General features: G+C 38.5%; 1 protein-coding gene across 4 annotated transcripts in view; it reads left to right on the top strand.

Annotated features, from left to right (window-relative positions):
* LOC5569218 overlaps window positions 1-24,166 on the top strand; it is an 85,558-nt gene that overhangs the window by 39,016 nt on the left and 22,376 nt on the right. For all 4 annotated transcript variants that reach the window (XM_021840911.1, XM_021840908.1, XM_021840909.1 and 1 more), the window contains exons 3-5: window positions 1,357-2,246; window positions 2,451-2,642; window positions 13,871-15,457. In XM_021840911.1, coding sequence (XP_021696603.1) covers window positions 1,357-2,246; window positions 2,451-2,642; window positions 13,871-15,457 — 2,669 coding nt within the window. The remainder of the gene's footprint in view (window positions 1-1,356; window positions 2,247-2,450; window positions 2,643-13,870; window positions 15,458-24,166) is intronic.

Below are 24,166 nucleotides of genomic sequence, written 5' to 3'. Positions count from 1 at the left end.
GGTGTTTTTTTTATGGCAGAGATGCTTGCTTTTGGTCAGTAGACTGCTCGGGTCTAACACAAAAGGCTGAAAACACAAAAGGCCAAAATTTCAAAATAAATTTTAGTGAAAGCCACACACATTCAGCAAATGTTTCTACAATATTATGGACATTTTTACAGTAGGCTAAGGCGGGACAAGATGCACAAGTAACATTACATTGGTTAATGTTTTTGGGTGTGTCAGCTGGTCTATTCTCAGCTGACACACCCTAATAAAATTCTATAATTGGAGCTTAAGTAGTCGCGCTGTTGTATTTTGTACAACATAAGTGTAGAAACCTCGCGAAAACTGGAAGGGTATACAGTGCCTGTTCAATTTTGACAACATGCCTAAATTGAACCGTTCCAACATATAACAACTGTTTTTATTAAAACTTTTATCACCGTAATAATGACCACGAATTAAATTTACCTATTTTGAATATGGTAAGCCTTAAGAAGGCCCACAGAAACATTGAGATTGACAGAACTTGTGACTGACCATGATCCTTTTTTGAGTACATGGATTTCCGTGTTGCCGAATTCAAACCGAGTCAAAATCGAACGGGCACTGTACGGTGAAAATATTCTTAGTATTCTCATGACCACTTAAACACTTATTATATTTCAGTAATTATTCTCCTGCTTGTTGCGTAAAAGACTATGTTGGCATTATACCGGGCAAACGCTTGCTGTCCGAACTCGCTGTCGCTCGTCGGACCTAAAAATGGAAAAACATCCTCTGTTTGCATTATACAGGGCAAATGCTTGGATTTGCACTGTTTACTGACATGACTGCATTTAACAAAGCATGGACTTGTTATTTTCATATCCAAGCTACCTATATTCTTTAGATTTATAACTTTAATTCGGCCTTCTGTGATAATCCCGACTGCTCATGTATCAGGCGTAAGGAAAGGCGTGCTATAATAATGGAATAATTGAAGCGTAGGAAAACGGTTTCTTGTTCGTTTCTAGTTTTAGCTATTTTTTTATCTTTATTAACGAGATTTTTAGCACTGGGCTAGTTCATCTCGGGACCAACCCTTCCGAAGAAAGTAGTCAATATAATCTTTTTGTCATAAGTGACTATCTCGGGGATGGGATTCGGCGTAAGAAGCGTGTGTTCTAACCACTATACCAGGTCCGTCCCAAGTTCTAGCTCTTGCTATTGCTATGAACGAATAGTTTAAGTATGATGGATTAGGAGTGGAAGATATAAGCAAGTGAAAGATAAAAAGTACGAGAAAAAGATTATCATAAACAAGCTGCCCACTTTATAAAATGCACAGTCCTTAGGCCTTCAATTAATTATCAACATCTCCTCCCGTTACAGCACAATCCAGGAAGAGTTGAACTCTTCGCAAAAGTCAACCTCCGCCTCGGGAGGTTCCCGCTCCGTCCGCAAAACCCGCACCGTTACGTCAGACTATTCTTCTGATGGTGTATCGCCTGAAAGACCCGCCACCACCAAGGAAGTCTCCTCCAACCCAGCAAAGGACAAATCCGTTACGGTTACAAAGACAACAGTAACCACTGTTACCACATCAGCTTCCTCCTCATCGCGGACGTCTCCCTCGAAAAAGGAAATCCGCCAGAGTGAGATCAGTCGAACGTTGGAAGACAGTCAAAAGGCTGTTCTCCGGACCAGCACTCCCAAAGCCACTTCCAAAGTGTCCAAGAAAATTACACTGACTCCCGAGGAGTTGCAGAAGCATGTTGCCTACAAAGAGTACAAAGAAGCCGGAGAGTACTGGAACAAGTTCCCCAAGACAGACTACACCTATTCGGAGTTGTCTCCGTTCCGGCGCGAGCTTGCCCCGGGGATGATTGCCATGCCGAACATGTCCCGGCCAGGGCTGACCAAGCATGCCGAGCGCATAAGCGTGATGATTGAGCGAAATCCCACCCAAGAGTCGTACATTCGGCAGCGATATGCTGCGTCCAAGTATTCCAGCTCAGGAGTGGCCGGAGGGAGTTTCGCCCGGGCTGACCCCTATGATTCCGGCGAGGAAACGCTGGATCTATCACAACTTTCCCGAGCATCGCAAAGTTACCGCAGTAAGAGATCCGCCTCGCATGTACAGGTGGACGAACATCGTTCGTTTGTGAGTCGCTTTTTCCTGTCCATTGTGAACCTGTTCTACAGTGCGACGCATTCGGTTTCGAGGGTATTCAACCAGTCGGAACACAACTTGTATTACACGAGGATTGAAGATGAGAGAGGTGAGTGAAATTTGAAGAAGTAACAGTTGGGTATTGTATTAAATGCATTCTAACGCGTATTCTTACTTCTATAAGACACGATGAAATTCCAGAAACCCTGGGTCTCCGACAACGCGGATTCTAATAACGCATTCTAACCATGTGTCTTATAGGAAACCTGACTGTATATTCAGTATGATTCAACTGAAATTCGTTTCATTCTAGGTTTCTTCGCAAAAATTTACTCCTTCTTCAATATGCTGGTCACGAGTATCTTCAAGAAAGTGTACCTCCTGATCTCATCCGTGCTGTTCATGGACACTTGGCTGCTCCAGAGCGCTTCCGGTGACGTTCCACAACGCAGGAGGAAATTTTTGCGCTTCCTTCTGATTTTACTGCCTTTCCTTGTATGCGGTGGTAAGTACCAAACATTCTACAATCAGTTTTCTCAATCTTTCAACATGTACTGACTCTTGCAATTTTCGAAACAGGAACCTTACTTTTCGTAGATCTCAGTCATTGGTTCCCAGAAAACACCTTCCAGCTCCCCAAATTCGATTTCAAACTCGATCTTCCCGACGCTGAACCGGCCAAGGCATTTGTCTTGGAAAAGTGGGACTCGGCACGCCTTTTCACTGAGCACTATTTGGATGCTTTAAAGCTCGCCTCCCAGAACGGTTTTGAGGAAGCTCGTAAAATCTGGCAGGAGAACGTCAACCATCTTTTCGGTTAACGGTGGTGGTCCTACCTGATTTGAGTTGATTTTATGAACCTTCTAGAGTTTTGTTTTAACCGCTTCATCACGTGGTAGCGGGCTTATATGCTTCTATCCAAGTAACCAAATAGCACTTTAGTGCTATTATACAGCTGACAGGCCCTATACTAGCAGTATAATAGCACTATAAGCACAAACTCACGTATTAGCAGACTAGTGGTTACTTGGCTATCTTCAAGATTTGAGTGCCATTTTCTTATTCGTTCCCGTTTGAGGGGAATCGTTCCCTCCTATTATCCCTTCCCAAACTCCTCTCTGATCCCGAGTAAATCATCACATGAACAAAAAGCGCAACGTCCGTAACAGAGTCGGTACTTGCCTCACATCACGATGGAGCCACTAGCTACAACCCTTCAATCGCTTGAATGAGACCATGCCAGATGGGACACTGTTAGCCGAAAAAGGGGGAAAGTGCGACTCTCTTTTGAAATAAGCTCAGCATTTACAAACAATATTTAATCATCGATGATAATATAATTACAACATATTGCCATTTAAAATGCCGCAAATCAGTCGGAGAAGGATAGAGAGGACTACGTCCATAGCATCTAGATCTAATTTAGTCACCGTGTTGTTTTGCCAATGTAAATCGTCAAGTTCGAATTGAGTAGTTTTCGTTTAGCTTGTTGAAATTGTTCGATTTCAAATGGAAAGTTTATAATAAGTTTCGAAGAAAACCCGTAGTGAACGTCATCTGTAAGGTAGATTTAAAGAAAAATAAAATGATTAACTTCTAAAAAAACATATAGTTGTTGTACTGTGTTTCACTGAAATAGATGAATCTAAAGAAGTTTTCGAGAAGACAATGCTAGACGAGAGGAAATGCAGGTAAGGAAATGTATACTAATAGTTGATAAGTTTCCTTGTGATGTCTCTATCCTTCTCTTGACGTGATTTTGTGTTGGCAATGGTTGTCGTTCGATGATTATGGGTTAAAATTTTACGTTTCCAGGCTAAGAGAAGGATAGTGAACTCCTTGGAAAAGGGAATAATTGTGCAATTTTTATTTTTATTTTTCTCTTGCAATGTGAAATGTAATGAAATGCTGAAGGGTTTCCCGGATTTATTTCAGATATTCTACCAATTCGCAGAAGTACATGAACACGAGTTAATCAATAAATTCTTCCTAGGGCCTATTGACTCTACCTTGTCTACGACCAGTGTTGATAGAATCATTCTCAAATCTCAATCAATACACTCTCCCGTGAGCGCAAACTCATTATTGAACTGTTTCGCAAATCTCACGTTTGAGATTTTTATGCATAATCACTTAATCAACTCCAACCGTAAAAAAAATGATTCAGTCGCAATACTGGTCAAAAACTCGTGAAACGCGAATGTTGTTGTTAAAGGATTACTATAATTTTCCAGACTAAAAAGAAATTATTGCCGTGTGTGAGTAAACTGTGGAAATACCTTGAGCTTGATTGGGCGCCCGTGGATGCTACTCCAGTATCGCCAGATCAGCTGCACTTACACAAAGAACCCACCGAATGACTGCTTGGGACTAACAGTCAACCTCAGTGTATAAATTCTGGTGATCTTCTATTTCAAGGCGACAATGGTGCCTGCCACGTCAGAATGCAGACCAATGTGGGGAAGAGGGAGGAAATGATGTTGCCCTGATACTGGCCCACTGTAGACCGTGGAGTCCGACGCATCTACGCAGAGAGGTTTGCTTTTGTGGAAGAATGGAAACGGTTTCTTGTCCGTCTCTGGTTCTAGCGTTTGCTATGAACGAATAGTTTGAGTGTGATAGATTTAGAATGGAAGATAGAAGCAAGTGAGAGATATACAACTACAAAGTACGAGGAAAGGGATGGGCCTGGGATTGAACCCATGACCTTCTGCTTATGAAGCACAAGCGGTAGCCATCAGACCACCAACCCCGTCTGAGTAAACTGTGGAAATACCATGGAAATACATCCACAAATACCATGGAAATACATTCACAACTCACGCATGAAAAATCTCAAGCGTGAGTTATGAGAAATTGAGTTTTCACAACACTTTGATCGGCTATTTGTTTATACAACAAGTGTTTTTATAAAAAATACTTGAACAAACAATGTTGCAAATGGGCTATTTTTTCGATACCAGTGATTTTTTAGTTTTTTTTCCAATACAGGGTGTCTACTACCTGGAAAAACCTGGAAAACCTGGAATTCTCAGGGAATTTTATTCAACCTGGAAAAACCTGGAATTCTCAGGGAATTTTGACTACACTCAGGGAAATTATTTTGAAACAGTAATAGATGGTAGAATCAGTGCCGTAGCGTGCGGTTGGCAAGGTTGGCACCCGCCAAGGGCGCCAGGCCTAAGGGGGCGCCAAAATGCGTGTTGCATCTGAAACAGTTTTTGGAGCTACAAATTTAGTAATAGCGTTGTGGAATTACAGTATCTAGAAAAACAATCTTAGAAATAAACAGGAGAGGACTAATAATGCGTCACAGACAAAGTTGCGTTATTCGTCCTATATAATTTATTACAATCACTCTACGCTTTCCGCAATTTCTTAGCTGTCGTTCAATGGATTCAGGTGAAATACTGTAGTTAAGGAGTTTATATTATGTTCCAGCCATCAATGAAAAATCAGCTTCATTCCATTGAAAACCGATGAGAAATTGCGGTGGGAAGAAAGTGGTTGGTAGCCTCTAATTGGAGACCTGACTGTAGCTCTATCCATAAACATGGTAGATCTAAACTACCTATTTCTGGAACGATCTTACGAATAAATTTTTGGGAGCATCTTGAAAGGTGTCAGGCTTTGGAAAATTTAACGATCATTGACACACGAGCCATAATCTCATCTAATTTATCCGCCTGCATTCATACAACACGCATGACATTTATCGTTCGTGCAAGATAACGAGCCATGAACGAAAACAATACAGACATACACCACCCACTGTTTTGCGCCGATCACTGTGTGTCTACACTTGTAACATTTCACTGATGAACACTTGTAACATTCGCTCTCGTGCCACCTACCAAACGAGAGAGTGAATGTTTACATTCATAGGGCTCTTCGATTGTGATGTGCCACAAACTGTTATGGTCCGCGAACTGTTACACTCAAAATCCAAACACTAAAAGGTGTTGAATAATTTGACAGTAGAAAATTCCTGATACGGACTTATGAATAATAATTTCTTCAATAATTACGAAAACAGTTCTCCATAACAATGATGCTGGCTTATGCGCGATGCCTATTTTAAAAATATCTATAAAACATCGACAAAACGAAGATTCTATCAACTGCTGGTTAAAATAATTGCTGGAAGGATTCTCACACGACTCGGCAAATAATTTAAAAAAAAAAACTTTAAACAACCGTTAATAACCCATATATTAAAGAATACTCGCGCAACGTATCAAAAGGACCTATCTAACATTGAGAGGCTCTCTTTGTTTACTTTCTCTTGAATCAATAACTGAGTCACATCAACCTCTTCTGTTGCGTTTTTTGTATGGAACGCTAGTCAAGGAAATTGATCTATAGTGAAAAACTTCCCAAAAGCTTTAGTATTCCACTGTTATAATCGAAAGAGAGTGAGAGAGGAGAGAATCTTCTATTTGTACATACATAGGTCCTTTATTAATGTTCAAAGGCGAGTTCCAGGCAGAATTTTTAGCAGAATTGGTGTTTTCACAGAACCTCAAGCCAGATTTGTAAAAAATCGATAAATTTGTTTCAACCCTGATCGCCCTGATGATTTAAAAATATTCCCGAAGAGGATTACCACATAGTTATTTAACATTGAAATAAGAATATGAGTAAAAATCAATAAAATAAGGTATTTTTGTAACAAAATTTTTTTTTGTTTCTCCAAAACAATGATCAGACCTGTCTCATTAATGTTTGAACCCGTACAGAACTTTTCGTAACATCGATTTTATTGATTGTCTATATTTGGTATTCAGTTCTCTTTTGCAAATTTTAATGAAACTTCTATAGAATATGTTGGTATGATTTCCATAAACATCTTCTTTTGATTATTTTGAATATTTCCTAATAATAAAATTTCAAACTTTTTTACTCAATTTCATTGCGTAATCTTAAAACTTTTTATAGAAATTCACTGCGCTAGAGTGAACAAAATTCTTTGAAAATATTCTTGTATTATTCAAGGCCAGGGATTGAATCCTGAGAAAATTGAGAGAATCTCTCACGTATCGCTCTCTGTAACTATCATAACATGCTGCACGTTATGAGAGACTGTTTATCGTATACTGCTACAACTTTGATCAGATTGGGGGGATAGTAGTGCATGATAAAACCCCTCTAAACATGCTCCAAGCCTGGGGGACACTATTGCTATTGGAAGTTCGTGGATTGTTTATCGTTCCAGTAAAGAAAAACACCTATCCCCAACGGTAAACAAGCGAGAAAAATGGATTTTATCATCGCTCTCTCGTTGGGGCTCTCGCTCGCTGCTTCCATTTATCAGACTTGTTACACCTTGCGATACAATGACGATCGTGGACCGCAACAGATGGGATGTTTTTCTTTGCTTGCTTTGATCGTGCTTCATACTCAAATGAGAGCGAATCCTGCAATGCCTGTTCAAGGCATATATATATATATTCTGAAATTACCTCTCGTTTTTCAAGTCAACAAAATATGACAAATCAACGAGATTTCTTAAACATTTCCTTTAAAATATTGGACCGTATGTTTAAAATTATGGAGAAATATATTAAACAGCAATGTCTACAATAATCTTTTCAGGAGTATGCATTTCATCAGAGGCACAAACAAGACACGACACGAGGTTCTGGTCACTGAATCCAGTATTTTCTTCAAATTCATCTCTGGCCATATAAACAGTAATTTTATTGACAACTTCGAACAACCTCTGGTTATCCTGACAATCTATCTTCAAAAGAGAATTGAAAGATTTTGTATGCCTTTTGAAATAAGTTTTAACAATGTAAGTTAATGTTTAAAGATCACTTGAGCTTAATCATGTCTTTTCTTTTTTAATTACAATGAACAGTATTTACAAGGAATGCTCTAGCATTTTGAAAAGAATCTTCGTTTCTTAGAATTTTACGTAAACCTGCAACAAATAAAGGGTTTTGAACAAGGGGCGCTTGAATCCTGGTTCGCCAAGGGCGCCATGAGGCCACGCTACGGCTCTGGGTAGAATATGTGTTTTTTGTGACAAAAAATCTCCTCAACCATAAATTTTGTCGGCTGCATCGCTAGCAAAACGCCGAACATGTCAGTCCTTTTAATGATTTTTAATTAATCAGTGTAAAACATGTTTAGACAAGGATTCAGAACTTAAGGTTGCTAAATTGGCAAAGGCAAGTACAGTTCCAGTTGGGTGTAGTTCATGAGCAGTTGCTAAGCTGAAAACTTAAAAAAAAAATACAAAATTGTTTTTTTCGCCTATTATACAAAATTAATAAACATCTGGTGCAAAATTCTAGAGGCTTCAGAGAAACCTACGAAACCTATTATTCCACAAGTTTTTAATGATATTTATCTCATATATTCAGAATGCTTCTAGTAATTTCTCCAGTGATTTCTTTTTGAATACTTTCATAAACATCTTCAGGGATGCTACCTGCGATTTTTCAATGGATGCTTAGAGGATTTCTTAGAGATTTCTTCAGGATTTGATCCAAAAATCTTAGAGCGCTCTAGCGATTCCACAAAAGTTTATTCGTTTCTACACTTTACCACAAAAACCTACAATAATTCCTAAGCCGATTTTTTCATTTATTCCAGGCATTTTCATAAGGATTTTTTTAAATATTTATCCTCGATTACTTTCAGTAATTGCTCAAAAAATTCTTCAGGCGTTATTCGATGGTATCTATTATAAACTTTTCAAAGAACTCTTCGATAAATTTGTTTCTAGGATTCCTCATAAAGTTCCTTCAGAAGTTTCTCTTGAAATGTCTCCAGCATATCATCAATATATTCCGGTTCAAACATTCCTTTGATATTTTTTCTGTAAAATCTCCCAATCTCCATAGATTTTTTAAAACTTTATTCAAGGTTCAGGGATTCGGTCCAAACACTTCAATAATTTTCATCAAAACGTCTTGTAGAACACTATTTGGAGATAATATTTGTTTATATTTTTTCGGAAGAACTTTATCAACCATTTAGGAGGTCTTTCAGGGATCCTCGAAGGAATTCAAGGAAGTCGTACTTAGAACTCACACAAAATTACTCCATAATTTTCTTTCAAAAATAACGCAGATTTTTTTTTTCCAAAACAATCTTAAAATTTTGCTTGAAATTTTGATAAATGACTGGAAAATATATAAAGAATTCAATGAAAATTATTCAAAAAGAAAATTGGAGGAATTACTGTATTAGTTTTTGAAGATAATCTAAACGGAAATGCTGGAGGAAGTCCTAGAGAAATTAATGAAATAATTTTTGGATGGATGATTCCTGATGTTACCTTTTAAAAAATCCAGATTGAATTATTGAAGGTATATAACATTTTTGTTGGAATAATTATTTAGAAATTTCATGAAAAAAATCAAATCAAACTCCTGACGAGATCTGCGGAGTAATACGTGAAAGAGATCTATAGTAAATCAAGCGTTATACTGGTAATGTCATAAGAAATTCCAAAAAGGCCCTTAGAATTATACATAGAAAAATGTCTGTCCAATGTAGCAATCAAACTCTCATCTCGTGCCTCCTGTTAAGTATCTCTTATTATCCATAATATATGTATGGTCTCGTTATTTTTTGACTAGAAGTGTCTAAAGTAATTCCTTAATGAATGTTTGCCCTATACTGGCATAAACCAGATTTTGCTGGTATGTCGGAAACATAGTCTTTTGAGAACTTGTAATCAGAAGACACAGTGTGTTTGTTTGACAAATTGAGACATGAATTTGCGAAAAAATACGCGTTCTATTGAGACTCGAACTCACGACTCCGTGTACGCTAGACCGGCGCTTTAACCAACTAAGCTACAGAACACCTTATGATTCTGCGGAATAGAAAGCCAAACTGAATCCGAGTACTAACTATAAACGCATCTCTTTTCGCAAATTCATGTCTCTTTCGGACTTAGATGCCAAACCCCCAACACGCTCACGTTTGTATCTCCCGATCGCAAGTGAGAGCGAATTGTTTATGGATACTGAGTTCTTACGCTCTACAGCCGCATACCTATAAGCTTAGTTGGTTAAAGCGCCGGTCTAGCGTATTTTTTCGCAAATTCATGTCTCAATTTGTCAAACAAACACACTGTGTCTTCTGATTACAAGTTCTCTAAAGTAATTATTTCTAATACTACCAGCCTTAATTTCCCCAGAGAAAAAATGCAAAACGCTCTTCAGAAAAATGTTGTGGGTACGTCAATGAAGTCCATATAGGGTGTCCGCAAATTATCCGTACAAACTTTGAAGACATGGCTCTATACAATCAAGCATAATATATTCAATATTTTTGCATTGTTTTAAACATTGGCTTATTATATTCTTAAGAAGTAAGTTTGACACATTTCCGATTTCAAATAATTGCAAAACAAACCCAAATGTATTGAGATGTTTTAAAAGGAGCTGTTTTCCGAGCTTTATGACATAAGAGAAAAGTTTATAGAACTCACTGGATTTGAACCGCACAATTTTCTATTTCCAGTCTAAGTTGAAGCCACTAGCAGATTACTTCAAATAATAATAGGACATTTGGATTCATCTCTTTTAGGTTTTAAGGATTTATTTATTTATTTATTTATTTAGATATACTAACAGGCCGACAGTGGCCCCAATGGTTCTGCCCTAATATTAAAATACTTAAAAGAAACATAAATTGCTTGTCAACAATTAAAATGAACGTAACGATAAACAGAGAGCATGATTTACTAAATTTCTCTGATTTCAGTCAGAACATCTGAGTATAGGCGGCGTAGTGTAGTCCGGGGCATGTGGTAATCGAACTTAGATGAGACACGGTTAAAAGTCCTTTGAATTCCATCGATAGCGGTGTTCATCCCGTAGTTCGTTCTGCGCAATGGAGGTCGTAGCATTAAATTATTCCGAAGTGCTCGAGGTTGAACGTTGAGGTCAATTTTGTAGAACGTCGGCGGCGAACATCGCTTTCGAGATGTCTCTTCGTGTTCGAAGGGTCTCGATGTCGATCAACAAGCAACGGCTTTCATAGCTCGGCAAACGATAAGGATCTCGCCATGGTAATCTGCGTAATGCGAATCGAATGAACCTCCGTTGAACCGATTCGATGCGTTCCGCACCATTAAGGTAAATTGGACTCCATAAAAACTGGAGTGAACTGAATTCAAGAATAGGACGCACTAACGAACAGTACAGCGATTTCAAACAGTGAACATTGTTAAAAATTTTACATGATCGCATAATGAAGCCTAATGTTCTCGAGGCCTTATCGACGACGTACGCTACATGCTGTTTGAAGGTAAACTGGGAATCCATGATTACTCCTAAATTTTTCACATGGTTAACCCGGCATATCTCCACATCAGAAAAGGTGTACTTGAAACGAACAGGCTCTTTTTTCCTGGAGAAAGAAATCACCGAGCACTTGTTTGGGTTCACTAGCATCCGGTTTAGATGGCACCACCATGCAAAACGATCTAACTCATTTTGCAGCGTAATTGCATCGGCGGTCGTGCGGATTTGCTGGAATATTTTCAGGTCGTCTGCGAACGAGAGCTTAGGCCCTTTCAACACATGGTTCACGTCATTGAAGTATATCGAGAAAAATAGAGGTCCGAGATGGCTTCCTTGTGGGATTCCAGAAGTTCCTACGAAAACATCCGACTGAGAATCCCCTATGGATACGAGCATCCGTCGATCGGTGAGATAGGAGTCAATCCATCTCAGAAACGAACCGTGTAATACAAGCTTCTGAAACTTAGCGATCATTATAGCGTGGTTTATCTTGTCGAAAGCGGCGGATAGGTCGGTGTAGATAACGTCTGTTTGATTTCGTTCTGCCAAACTTGTAGTGATATGGAACGAAAGATACAGCAAATTTGTGGTTGTCGATCGGCCAGGCATAAAACCGTGTTGTTCTTCGCTCAAATAGTGTTTACAATGAGAAAAAAGTGGCTCCATAACGACAAGTTCGAACAATTTTGATACTGCGCATAATGATGTTATACCACGGTAGTTGTTGATATGATAGCGGCGACCTTTCTTGTAGACTGGGTACATATGAACGAATTTCCAGCAATATGGGATAACATATCTCCAGTATGACTAGTGGCCCTCAGGAAAAACGTCTCCGAAAAATTTAAATTTGCCTATCTCAGTTACAGGCAATTATTTCGAATTTTTTTAAAGTTGTGTTTTGTGTTAACATATAGTTGAATCATAAATGGTACATGGACATTGACCTTTTCATTGTTTTCAATGCTTCAATATTTTGCTGTTCGGATAATTTGCGGACACCCTGTACATATGAATCCCATTTTAAGAGAAAGGATATATGAGAAAGGCCCTTTCAGATCATTGGATAAACATTCTTGATTTTCGTGGTAAACAACAAAAATCACCAATTTTTTTGAATATTTTTCTAGATAAATTTATTTTTGAAGATACCTTTCATTTGATAAAAAAAAGTTTTTAATCATCTTAAATGAACTATTCGTATATACATATACATATACATATATACATATGTTTTGGGGAATTTCTTTGACCTAGAATTATTTTTTAAAACCTGGAAAACTCAGGGAATTTCATTTCTGTAAATAAGTAGACACCCTGCAATAGTAAATTGATTTATCATCAATAGTTCTACTATTGAAACAGTTAGTTTATTAATGGCTTTATCTGTTGAGTTTGGAATCATATTCTAGTAACTGTTGCATAGTGATTTGATTCGGGTTGTCTTAAATTCATCGAAAATCAATGGAGCTCTGGAGCTATCATGGGAAGAGAATTAAATCTTTTTATAATCATGAAGAAATTCCTAAAGAATTTTATGAGCAATTCTTCCAAAATGCTACCCTGTAATAAATCTTAAGAAATGTTATAGTTGTTTTTAAATAATGTAGGAATTCTTACATGAATTCGTTTATGGATTTTTCCTTTGGGTGTTCTAGAGCACCCGTTTAAGTTTTTTTTAAGTTTTTCTGAGCAGAGAACAAATTTGTAGGTTGTATTGTTTCAAATGTTAAATCTGACATATTTGTAAATTAAATTTTAAACCTTGCACCTTTAAATGATGGTTGGTGTCAGATATCAATCCCTAGACATTTCAGCTTAACGCAAATGATTTAGAATTCGTAAGGGAAAAGTTTTTAATTCTGTGGGCGCTATAGTGTATGGATTTATCTTGTTCGTAAAATGTAGAATTAACGAGGGATTTGACAGCAATGATTGAAAAATGAAAGTGAATCTTTTCAGAAATGGCTGAATTATAAATCCTACAAGAAGGGGTTGTTTCATAAGATTCTTGGGGGTTATTGATTCCTAAAGCTTTAAGCTCTGATTGATACTGCATTGATATTGCACACATGTCAAAGCGTATAAATACCGTCATTGGGGGTGACATAGGGTCAAATCATAGTATGAAATATATCAGCGAATATTTGAAATATTGGGGTACGGGTCATTTGACATAAGGCCATATCGCACATAAAGGACACATGTGATAACAGTCATTCGGCATAAGGTAAGAGGAATGTTTTGAAAGATGAGATATTGCAATTTTAGGGAAAACTTTCCATTCATCAATTAATTCATTCATTCCACTAAATATTTTAGCTGCAATTTTAAAAGAGAATTCCTACTTTATGTAAAATGTAATGCAAGACTTGAAGAAATTGAGAAGTGGTCCACACCCCCACACTAACTTTTCTCATAAATTCCTCACATATTTATTCCAATTCTTCTCTTTTGCCAGCTATCCTCCTAGCGGATGAGGACCAAACCATCGTTCTGCCGGCATCGAAACGTGCCACTATAGCTCTTGCCTCGCTCTCGCACATGCTGCCATCGATGGACGGCCAAGACCTGGACAGCATCAAAACCAGTCTCTTTCAAAAGCTAGACTTCCGGGAAACGTCCTTCTCCTGGCGGTCCCTGTTGCCATCGTTTAGTTTGAGCTTCGGCGGCAGTGGAAATGGAGGGTCGGACTACGAACACCTGAAAAGCGGATTGCAAAAGACGCTGAGCAAACAGGAATACGACGATTTGATGCGACATATCGATGCGTACATCGAAGGACTGTTAACGGAAAAGTATCTGAAGAAAGAACAGGAAGAAGCGAGGGCAAAGCAGGTGATAAGTCCGGAAGTGACAGTCCATGTGGCCAGCGTAGTGCGGGAGAATCTCCAGGCGTACAACTATAGACTGAGTCAGGCCGACGTCGACGCTGTGGCCGAGAAGGTACGACTAGAGCTGCTGGCCAGCTATCCAAATGTGTTCAATCCGAAGATGGAGGAAGGAGGTAAGAAAGCCGAGGCGTTGGGAATTTCCCAAGAGAATCTACTAGAGATTCAAAAGCTGGTGAAGCAGCAAATCAGTATTACGAATAACAATTTTGTAATAAGCGATCAACAGCTGGAGGACATCCTGAAGAAAATACTTTCCTCTAGTCAGCTTGTGGGCCTAATCGACGCAAGAGTGCTGCTTCAGATGAAAGCACCTCAACAGCAGCAGCAGGAATCGCAAGCAGCGCTGGTTGAGAATTTGAAGAATGAAATCAACGAGATCAAGATGCACTTCACCGAGAAGTTGGCCACCAGCAGTTTGATGATTGAGGACAACATCAACCTGTTGAAGCAGGATCAGAGTCGGTTGGCGGAGCAGGTCAACAGCTATCGGATAGAAAACGACGAAAAGTACGTCCAACTGATGTCGGATATCGACGCTCGGTTGGCAGCGGTCAAGCAGGAGCAGTTCGCTGGGTTGAATAAGATCATCAAGAAGAACATTGTTACCATTTTGGGTATGAACGTGAAGGAAGATTTCTCCGATGCGGATCTCAAGGCCTGGATTAGTAACCTTTTCGTGGCCAAGGATTACTTGGAAAGCCGGTTGAAGGAGTACCAGGAGGGTGTCAGTGCCTTAATACAACAGGAAATGGAACGATCTGCTGCAACGCTGATGAGGGACGTCAGCGAAAAGATCCAGAAGGAAGTGCTGGTGACAATACAGTCTCGTGAATCCAATGTTGATGCCACGGCAAGAAAAACCTCATCGCAGAGCGGTGGAGGTGGTCTCAACGAAGATGACGTTCGAAGGATCGTGCGGGATGCATTGCGCATCTACGATGCGGACAAAACGGGGCTGGTTGATTATGCCCTGGAGTCCGCTGGTGGACAAATTCTGTCGACCAGGTGTACGGAGAACTATCAGACGCACTCGGCGCAGATGTCCATTTTCGGGATACCGCTGTGGTACCCGACCAACACGCCGCGGACGGTGATTTCGCCGACCATGCAGCCCGGACAGTGCTGGGCGTTCGCCGGGTTCCCGGGATATCTTGGTAAGTTATATGCAATGACAGCCGTAAGTAGACTATTAATCGTAGATATATAAAATGAGTAGAATTATGCTGGTGGTGGTCCGTAGGTACTAGACGTATAGAGCTCCCCAAGCAAACTACCACGAACACCAACGCACAATCAATCTTACACAAGTCGATTTCCTCAGAATGAAAACGTATCAATGTTTGTTTGACGTTATTGAGCTTTCGGTCAACAGCAGGCCAACAAGGAAGTGGTTGTTTTGCAGCAATTCTGTTTATATTTGGATTCTCACAGCAAACAAAAGCAAAGTTGTGACAGTTCTCACAGCAAACTAAGAAAATTTTGTCAACATTGCACTACTACGCAGGCAACTGGATTGGTCTATGCTCATGTAATTTCTTATTCCAATCTAGAAAATCGATGTGGAGTGCTGTTATTGCTCAGCCATTCCTATAAAATGTTTAATTTGCTTTGACAAATACGACGATTAACGAGTGCATTTTTAAGTAAATTCGAACTATATCTCAAATTAGAAAAATACTCCTTTAAGTTTGGGTTAAAGCACTCCATGGTCAAAGCTCTTGACACAAGTTTCAAGATAGTTGTTTCACATGCATGGAATCTCGAGTTCGATTTGAAAAGGTCGAATGTGACATTTTTGATTATCTGAGACAACTGTTCATGAAGTTTCTCGAACGAAGTTTAATTCACATCAGGGTTCTGAATTTTCGTATCCATGATGCGAAATCTACGATTTTTCGCACGTAAGGAGAATGCTTTTTCGCTTCCTAACGTGAGCATATATTTTCGCTCACACTTTTCCTCCTTACAGTTACGATGGAGGATAACGGTCGAAGATTAAACCAAATTTGTACGAAGAGAGCAGTGTCGCCGAGTGTTTCCTTTCCCTAAGATTTTCAATAATCGGGAACACTAAAACATTATTTTTAGGGGCCTTCCTTAGCCGAGTGGTTAGAGTCCACGGCTACAAACCAAAGCCATGCTGAAGGTGTCTGGGTTCGAATCCCGGTCGGTCCAGGATCTTTTCGTAATGGAAATTTCCTTGACTTCCCTGGGCATAGAGTATCATCGTACCTGCCATACGATATACGAATGCGAAAATGGCAACTTAGGCAAAGAAAGCTCTCAGTTAATAACTGTGGAAGTGATCATAAGAACACTAAGCTGAGAAGCCGGCTCTGTGGGGACGTTAATGCCAAGAAGAAGAAGAAAACATTATTTCCTAGAAAACGACACAGTTAGATTCTGGGGGGTTTTTGTAAACTTAAATATATAAGACAAAAGGTCGAACACGCGTTTTTTCTGATTTAAGCTGCATTCGACCTTATGCGCAATAGGACGAATAAACAAATTTTTACAGTTCATAGTTTGTGTTGATTACGCCTAAGTGTCATTTATTTATTTATTTATTTTTGAAGAAATTTAATATCAAAATGATACTTATCCACATATTAAGCTGAGTAGAATCTACCGAATGGTGAAATAAACACGATTTATTTACCTTTGTAGTACGACTTTTTCCAATCGTACTCCATCAGAGTTGTTCCAACCTGGGTCTATCAGTGGAAGAGCCTTGCTTGTTGTTTCGGTTGCGTCCGTTATTGGACTAGGGTTGTCCTCCCAACAAAATCAATTATGCGCAAGCTGTTCAAACCCTCACGAGAGCATCTTAGAAACAGAAAAAAATGCATTTGCATCACACCGAAGCATAAATTGCCTTTTGAGTGAATTTTCATGCCAGCAAATGTAGTAGACATTAGAAATAACTAGTGTCTGCTGACTGAGGTTATTAAGTTTAAGGTTTAAGTGTATTTTCAATACAATACTAAGGCCTATACTCAATGGAGTTCTTGGAGGACCTAGGACATCCGCACAAATTATTACAATACACCGTTTACTCACATGAATGGCTAGAGGCCTATGGAGTAATTGAAAAGTAACCTCTAATTTCTTATTACGGTCGTAGATTCCAAGGCCTATACTCAATGGAGTTCTTGGAGGACCTAGGACATCGGCACAAATTATAAAAATACTCATTTTACTTCTATGGATAGATAAGGGCCTGTGCCATATCAAAAAAACATCAAATGGATTCATTCTACATAGAAATGATAAAATGATCTTCGTTAACTCATGTAGAATCATATGCCCAAACTTCAAAGAGTTCTTGAAAGACCTTAACTTGCACACATTCTAGCCTGATTTAGAACCCAATGTATTAATAATATGTTAATGGTGCTAAAAGAGCATATTTTTTTAAATAGAGGACAGTTCGGTTTTGCGTCGTCCGATAGATTTGGCTCACGGTTTCGCGCATGTTTTCGTCGCCGGAGATTTATTTTTTTTCCTGTTTTGGAGCGTCTTGCTGGGTAGTGCTTCGTGAAATCCAAGCAGGACAGTTTTTACATTCAGAAATGGAATAGTGAAAAGTGAAAAATGAAAAAGTGATTTGTTTAATTTGTGTCCTCAGTACTGTTGGTTTTTGGCTGCCCTAAGTTCACCGAACCATCCGGAAGTGACAGGCTGCACATAAATTTAGAGAATCAATCCGGTGAGTTTGTTCCAGTATGATACTTTTTCTTTTGTGAGCCTTCCGGATCGTTTTTGTCCGCGTCGTGAAACTTCTGATCGTTTCTTGAACGGAAAATGTTATTTTCGGAGTTTGATAATTATGTTCAGATTGCGCATTCTGTCCGGGCGGGTATTACGCAACTAACAATCGGTTGTGGATGCTTTTTAACCGTTCGATGACCCTGGAGGGATCGATTCTGCTTTTCGTATAATTTTGAGCAGAAAAACCGACTGTGTTATCCTAGGGTGTTTAGTTCGAACGCACTTCCTTTCGCTTTTCGATTATCTAAAAATACAGTACCACCCAGTACAGTTTTTCAATGGGCACAGTACAGTTTTTCAATAGGCGTGATTTTTTTATGCGTATCGTTATTTTATACAATCCGATGACCCTGGAGGGATCGGTTTTGCTTTTTACTGGTTATTGAGCAAAAATATTACTGCACAATCGACAAGCATTTCGCGAAATACTATTTATACTATAAATAAGCTATTGTTTTCTCTTTTGATTGCCGGCATTCAAAAGATTAATTTGAAAACGCTTAAACAACAAATATTTATGGTCTATCACCAGCTTTCTAGGCGAATCCTGACAATATACCTTCCCCAATCTCCAACTCCGTAGCACTTATGAGGGTGTCGCTGAGTCGGTGGCCTCTCATTAAGTAAGTGCTACATCAACATTTCCTTCCCCTATCCCAAGTTACGGTAAAGATGGGCGTGGCCGGGAATAGCGATATTCATGCTTTTAGTATTATTGTTTATGATTTGAACAAGGTATACTCCCCTGCCTTGTTCTTGAAAGTAGTCAGGATGAGATTATTAAAAAGAAACATGAATGTTGCTAGTATCCAATCTACGAAGTATACCGTAACTACGCTAACGCTAACGCTAACGCTAAAGGCCGGAGCACAATGGATCCGGTTGACGATCCGTTTTTTTGACAGCTATTTTAAATGGACGGGATCATATGCGCCAACGCACAATGCATCCGGATTGACTTTGCGGTTTGGTACTAAACTGTACTAAACGCAAACTCAACCGCATAGTCATCCGGAAGAATAGAAAATTTTCAAATCTTGCGCTTGAGTTTACGGAAAGCTTGTTTGTTTTTATCGGTTTCTACAGTGTACGGTTGTTAAGTTTAGTGATTTTTGTACGTAATTAGTTCAATTTTCACTTATTAAAATACAACCGGATCTGTGGAGCTGGTGAGATAAGCATTTTCGTTGGTGGGCAATGCATAATCTCGGCTGCAACAAAAGCGGTGATGAACATCACAGTGAAATTTAACCGTGAAGTTTGAAGAACATTTCCTGCATGGAGTCGATGCTGCTGTTGGTGATGTTGCGGATAGCTATGGTCTTCTAATCTATTTCTGTTCTATTCATCGTTGGTCGATAAAGGAAACGACCATGTAGCGAAGTGCAACGAGGGTCATACTTCGTAATTAACAATACTATTGGTTCCGTAAATCCTCCAGGAGATACTTCAGGAATTTTTCTATGATTTCCTCCTAAAATTATTTCATGAGTTTCTTCTGGGATTTTTACAGGAGGTGCTACAGGATTTTTATAAGTTCCTCCAAGAGTTGTGTGTGGAATCCCTGTTTGAGTTTTCTCTGGAAATTTTCCAGTAGATTCTTCTGAAATTCCTATAGGCATAACTTTTGGATTTCCTCCAGGGGTTGCTAATGTTATTTTTTCTGAAGTGTATTCTATAACTCTAAAAGGGCTTGTTTCTGGAATTCCTCTAGGAGTTCCTTTTACAATAACTCCAGAAATTGCTTCTAGATTTTCTTCTAGAGTTCCTCTAGAAGTTTTTTTTCTGGAGTTCTTTTTAATTCCTTTCAATAAAATCTCTTTGATTTCTTTTAAGAATTCCTTTTGTATTATTTTTTAGAGTTTCCTTCTGAAATGCCTCTTTATTCGAAAGCTGCTCCTGGATTTCACCAACAAGGTGCTTCTCTCATTTCTCTAGAAGTTCCTCTTGAAGTTACTTCTGACCTAATCTAGAGAAGTTGACTCTGAAATTGCTAGTAAATTTCTTCATGAGGTCTTTCTGTGATTTCTTTTGGATATTTTTCAAAAATTTGTGAAAGAGTTTTCCTAGGAGTTGCTTTAAAAATTCATCAATAAATGACTTCTGATTTTATTTTAGAAGATCCTCCAGAGTCTCCTTTTAAAATTTCTCCTATTTGTAATGGAAATCTTTCAGAAGTTTCTACTAGAATTCCTTCTGTGGCTGCTTCAGAAAATGCTTCAAGTATTTCTTCTAAAATGCTTCTAAGGAGTTTTTTTTCTGGAATCAAACATTGATTTTTTCTTTCAATTTTCGCCAGAATTTTCTTCTGTAATTCCTAGAATTTCTCTGGCAGTCCAAATTTCAGAGGCAATTTCTTGGATTGATGCTTCTTGAATTCCTCAAAGAATTATATCCGAAAATTTCATCAAGAAATGCTCTGAAATTCTTACAAGAGTTGCTACAGAAATTCTCCAAAGAGGTAATCCTGGGTGTTTTTCATGAGAACCTCTGGAATTTTTCCACGAGTCGCTTTTAGATTATTTCTACTACTGGAATTCTTGCTTCTAGAATCTCTCCTAGTATTTTCCGGAAATTGCTTGCTGAAAGAGTTACTTCTGAAATTCCTTCGGAAATAAATTCAACTGTTGATTCTGAAATCCTTCAGAAGATCCTAGTGGAGTTTATCCAGGAGTTACTTCTGGAATTCATCATAGAATTGTTTCTGGGATTTCTAAAGGAGTTGCGTCTGGGAATTCTCACATAAACGCTATCGAAATTCCTTCAGAAGTTGCTTCGGGAGATGATTTTGAAATTCCTTCCAGGGTTCAACCTGGACTCCCCCGAATGTTGCGTTGAAACTCCTCAAGGAATTACTTCTAGAATCACTTTAAGAAACCATCCTGGAATTTATCCTAGAGTTGCTTCTGTAATTTCTCATAGAGTTGATTCCTACTTGATTTCTGCCGAAAGTTGCTCTAAGAATTTCTTTGATTATGGATTTCCTCCGATAGTAGCTTTTGGGTATCGTTCAAGACAGTCACTTTCTTCCAGAATTTATATTGGAATTCCCCAGAAGGTATTGTCTATAACTGCTCAAAGTGTTGCTTCTGGGATTCCTTCCAAATTTTCCCCTGGAATTCCGCCAAGGATTGCTTCTATGAATTCTCATGGAAATGTTCTTAGAATTTTATCAATAGATGCTACTGGATTTCCTTAAGGAAATGCTCCTGGAACTCTTTTAAGAGTTCCCATTGGAAATCCTCCGGGAGTTGCTTCTGGGATTTCACAAAGAGTTGCTCCTCAATTCCTGAAAATTTGTAAAAAGTTGCTTGTAAAAGATTTCAAGAGTTCCTTCTGGAGTTTTTCCGAGATTTATTTTGGAAGTCCTACACGAGTTCCAACTGGAATTTCTCCGAGAGTTACATCTAGAATTCCTGTAGAAAAGGCTTTTGAAAAATCGCAACTAGTTGCTTCTGGAGCTTTTTCAAGTGTTGCTACTGAAATTTTTACCGGTAGTGCTCTTGCATTTCCTTCAAAAATTAGTTCCTCCAGAAATTTCTTCTGAAGTATATTTTTTGCGAATTTGATCCAGAAAATCCTTCAAGTGCTGCCTCTTTGATTCCTTAAATAGATTCTCCTAGATATCCTTAGATAATTGCTCCTGGATGTCCTTCTGAAGGTCTTCCCACAAAGTTGCATTGAGTATATTTTACAAAGTTGTTCTTGGAGTCCCTCTAATAGTGTCTCCTGGAATTCCTTTAAGGCGTCCTTGGGTATTTCTCGAGAAATTTCTTCAAGAGTTTTTTCTGCAATTGTTCAAGAAATTCGTCCTCAAATTCCTCCAAGAGCTGCTTTTAAACTTCTGTAAAAATTGCCTCTTGGAATCTTTAAACAAACTCTTTTGTAATTGTTTCAGAAGTTGCTTCTGAAATTCTTTCTAGAGGGTTATCTGAAACCCTTGAAGAGTTCTTTTAAAAAATTAAATATCTCTAATTGAGTTTATCTGGAATTTTCCCGGAAGTTCCTTCTACACTTATTCTATAAACCGCTTCTGAAATCTTAAAGTTGTAGATTCTGGAATTAATTTAGTGGATATTCCTGGAATTTCACAGGAAGTTGCATTTGGCCGTCCTGCTTGAATAAAACTGTTCTTAAATTTCCTTCAAAAATTGCTTCTGAAACTCTGTCTGGAGTTCGTCTTGGAATACCTGTGGGAGTTGCTTCATGAATTTCTCAAAGAGTCGTTTCGGGAATTCCTTCAAAAGTTTCTTCTGGAGATCCCCCTGGATTTTTTCAATTCCCTATGGTATTACTTATAGGATCCTTTTAGAAAATCCTCCAGGAGTTGCTTCTGAAATTTCTCAAATTGGAGTTCCTCACGTTAACGCTCTTCGAATTCTACCATGCTTCTGGAATTACTCATGAAGTTGTTGTTGTTGTATTGGAATTCCTTCAAGAGCTCCTTCTCGAAATCCTCAGAGGATGGTTTCTGGAATTTCCCAAAGAGTGGCTTATCGAATTCTTTTAAGAGTTTCATTCGGAATTCCTCCGAGAGTTTCTTCTGAAATTTCTCGCAAAGTTGCTTTTCAATTTACTTTATAGTTGACCTGGCATTCCTCAAGGAGATGCTTCTGAAATTCCTTCAAAAGTTTCTGTTGCAATTCCTAAAGAAGATGCTTTTGGAATTCCTTAAAAAGTTTCCACTGGAAGTTTCCACCAGAAATTCCTCCGGGGAAAAAACTTCAAGCATATCTTCAGGTGGCATTCTTCCAGAGATTCCTTCAAAGGTTGCTCTACAAACTATTCAGTATTTCCTCCAATGATTCCTTTAAAGATCAATCTAAAAAAAACCTCAAGTGATTTCTTCAATAATTCTTCAGGGTTTACTTCAAGGCTGCCTCCAAGAGTTTCTGAAGAGATTGCTATAACAATTTCTTCAAGAATTCCTCTAGAAGTTAGTTCCAGAGATTCTATCACGCATTCCTCCTAGGATTCCTCTTAAATTCCGCTAGGAGTTGCTTCAGAAATCCCACCAGGAATTATTTTATAAATTCCTCATTGTACCCCTGAAGAAACCCTACGAGGCATTCGCCTGGGAATCCTTCAGAAATTACTTCAAGGATCTACCAAAATTTTTTCCGAGGATTCCCAAAGGAATTTATCCATCAATTTCTTTCAGTATTTTTTTCACGATTTGTCCAAGGAATTCACCAGGAATCGACTTAGATAACCCTTTAGGAGCTCCTTCAGGGATTGCTTTAAAGTTCTTCCAAAGTTATATTAGGGATTTCTCCAGGGAATTCCCTGGGAATTTCTCCAGGGAATTTCTCCAGTGATTTCATTGGTGATTCCTCCAAGGATTTTTCAAGATATTGCTCCATTGATTAATACTCTGAATAAATATAAGTGGAATCCCTGGAGGAATTATCTTTTGGAACTTTGTAGAAGATTCCCGGAATACCTAGGGTAAAGAAAGGAAGAATTTATAGTTCAATCTTTCGTGGAGTTCCTGATAGATTCTTTCGTGGAAATATTTATGGTTTTCCAGAAAAAAAAAATTCTTGTGGACTCTTTGGACATTTTTTAATGAATTCCTTGGAGGATAACCCCCCCGAATAAAGAAAAGAAATCCTGTTAAAACCTTTCAAGTATTTTCTGGTAGAACTACTGGTGAAACTCTGGTATATTTTTCTGGCGGAAATTCTAATAATGAAATAATTATAGGAAATACTGGTGAAATCTCTGAAGGAATTACTAGTGGAATCTTTAAAGAAAACGGTGTCAAATCCCCGATATGACTGTTACTGGAGGATATACTGGTGGATTCCCAAATCACTAGTTAAATCCTTATATTACCCAGTAAAATCGCTGGAGGAACTCCTGAATACCCGCAAGAATGTCTGGAGATATTCCACGGAAAATTCCTTAAAAAAAATCTGGGAGGAACCTCTTAAGGATTTCCGGGATTAATTCTATAAGGGATTCCGGGAGGATTCTCTAAATGAAATCCTTATAAGAAATTTCTGGTAAAATCTCTGGGAGAATTCCAGATAACCTTCGAGAATCCTTGGAAATATTCTGGGGGGAATTTCTTAAGGCCTCCCGAGATT

This window comes from Aedes aegypti, chromosome 2, assembly GCF_002204515.2.
Source record: "Aedes aegypti strain LVP_AGWG chromosome 2, AaegL5.0 Primary Assembly, whole genome shotgun sequence".
In the NCBI taxonomy this organism is placed as follows: domain Eukaryota; kingdom Metazoa; phylum Arthropoda; class Insecta; order Diptera; family Culicidae; genus Aedes; species Aedes aegypti.
This window is presented reverse-complemented; position numbering and strand designations above follow the sequence as displayed.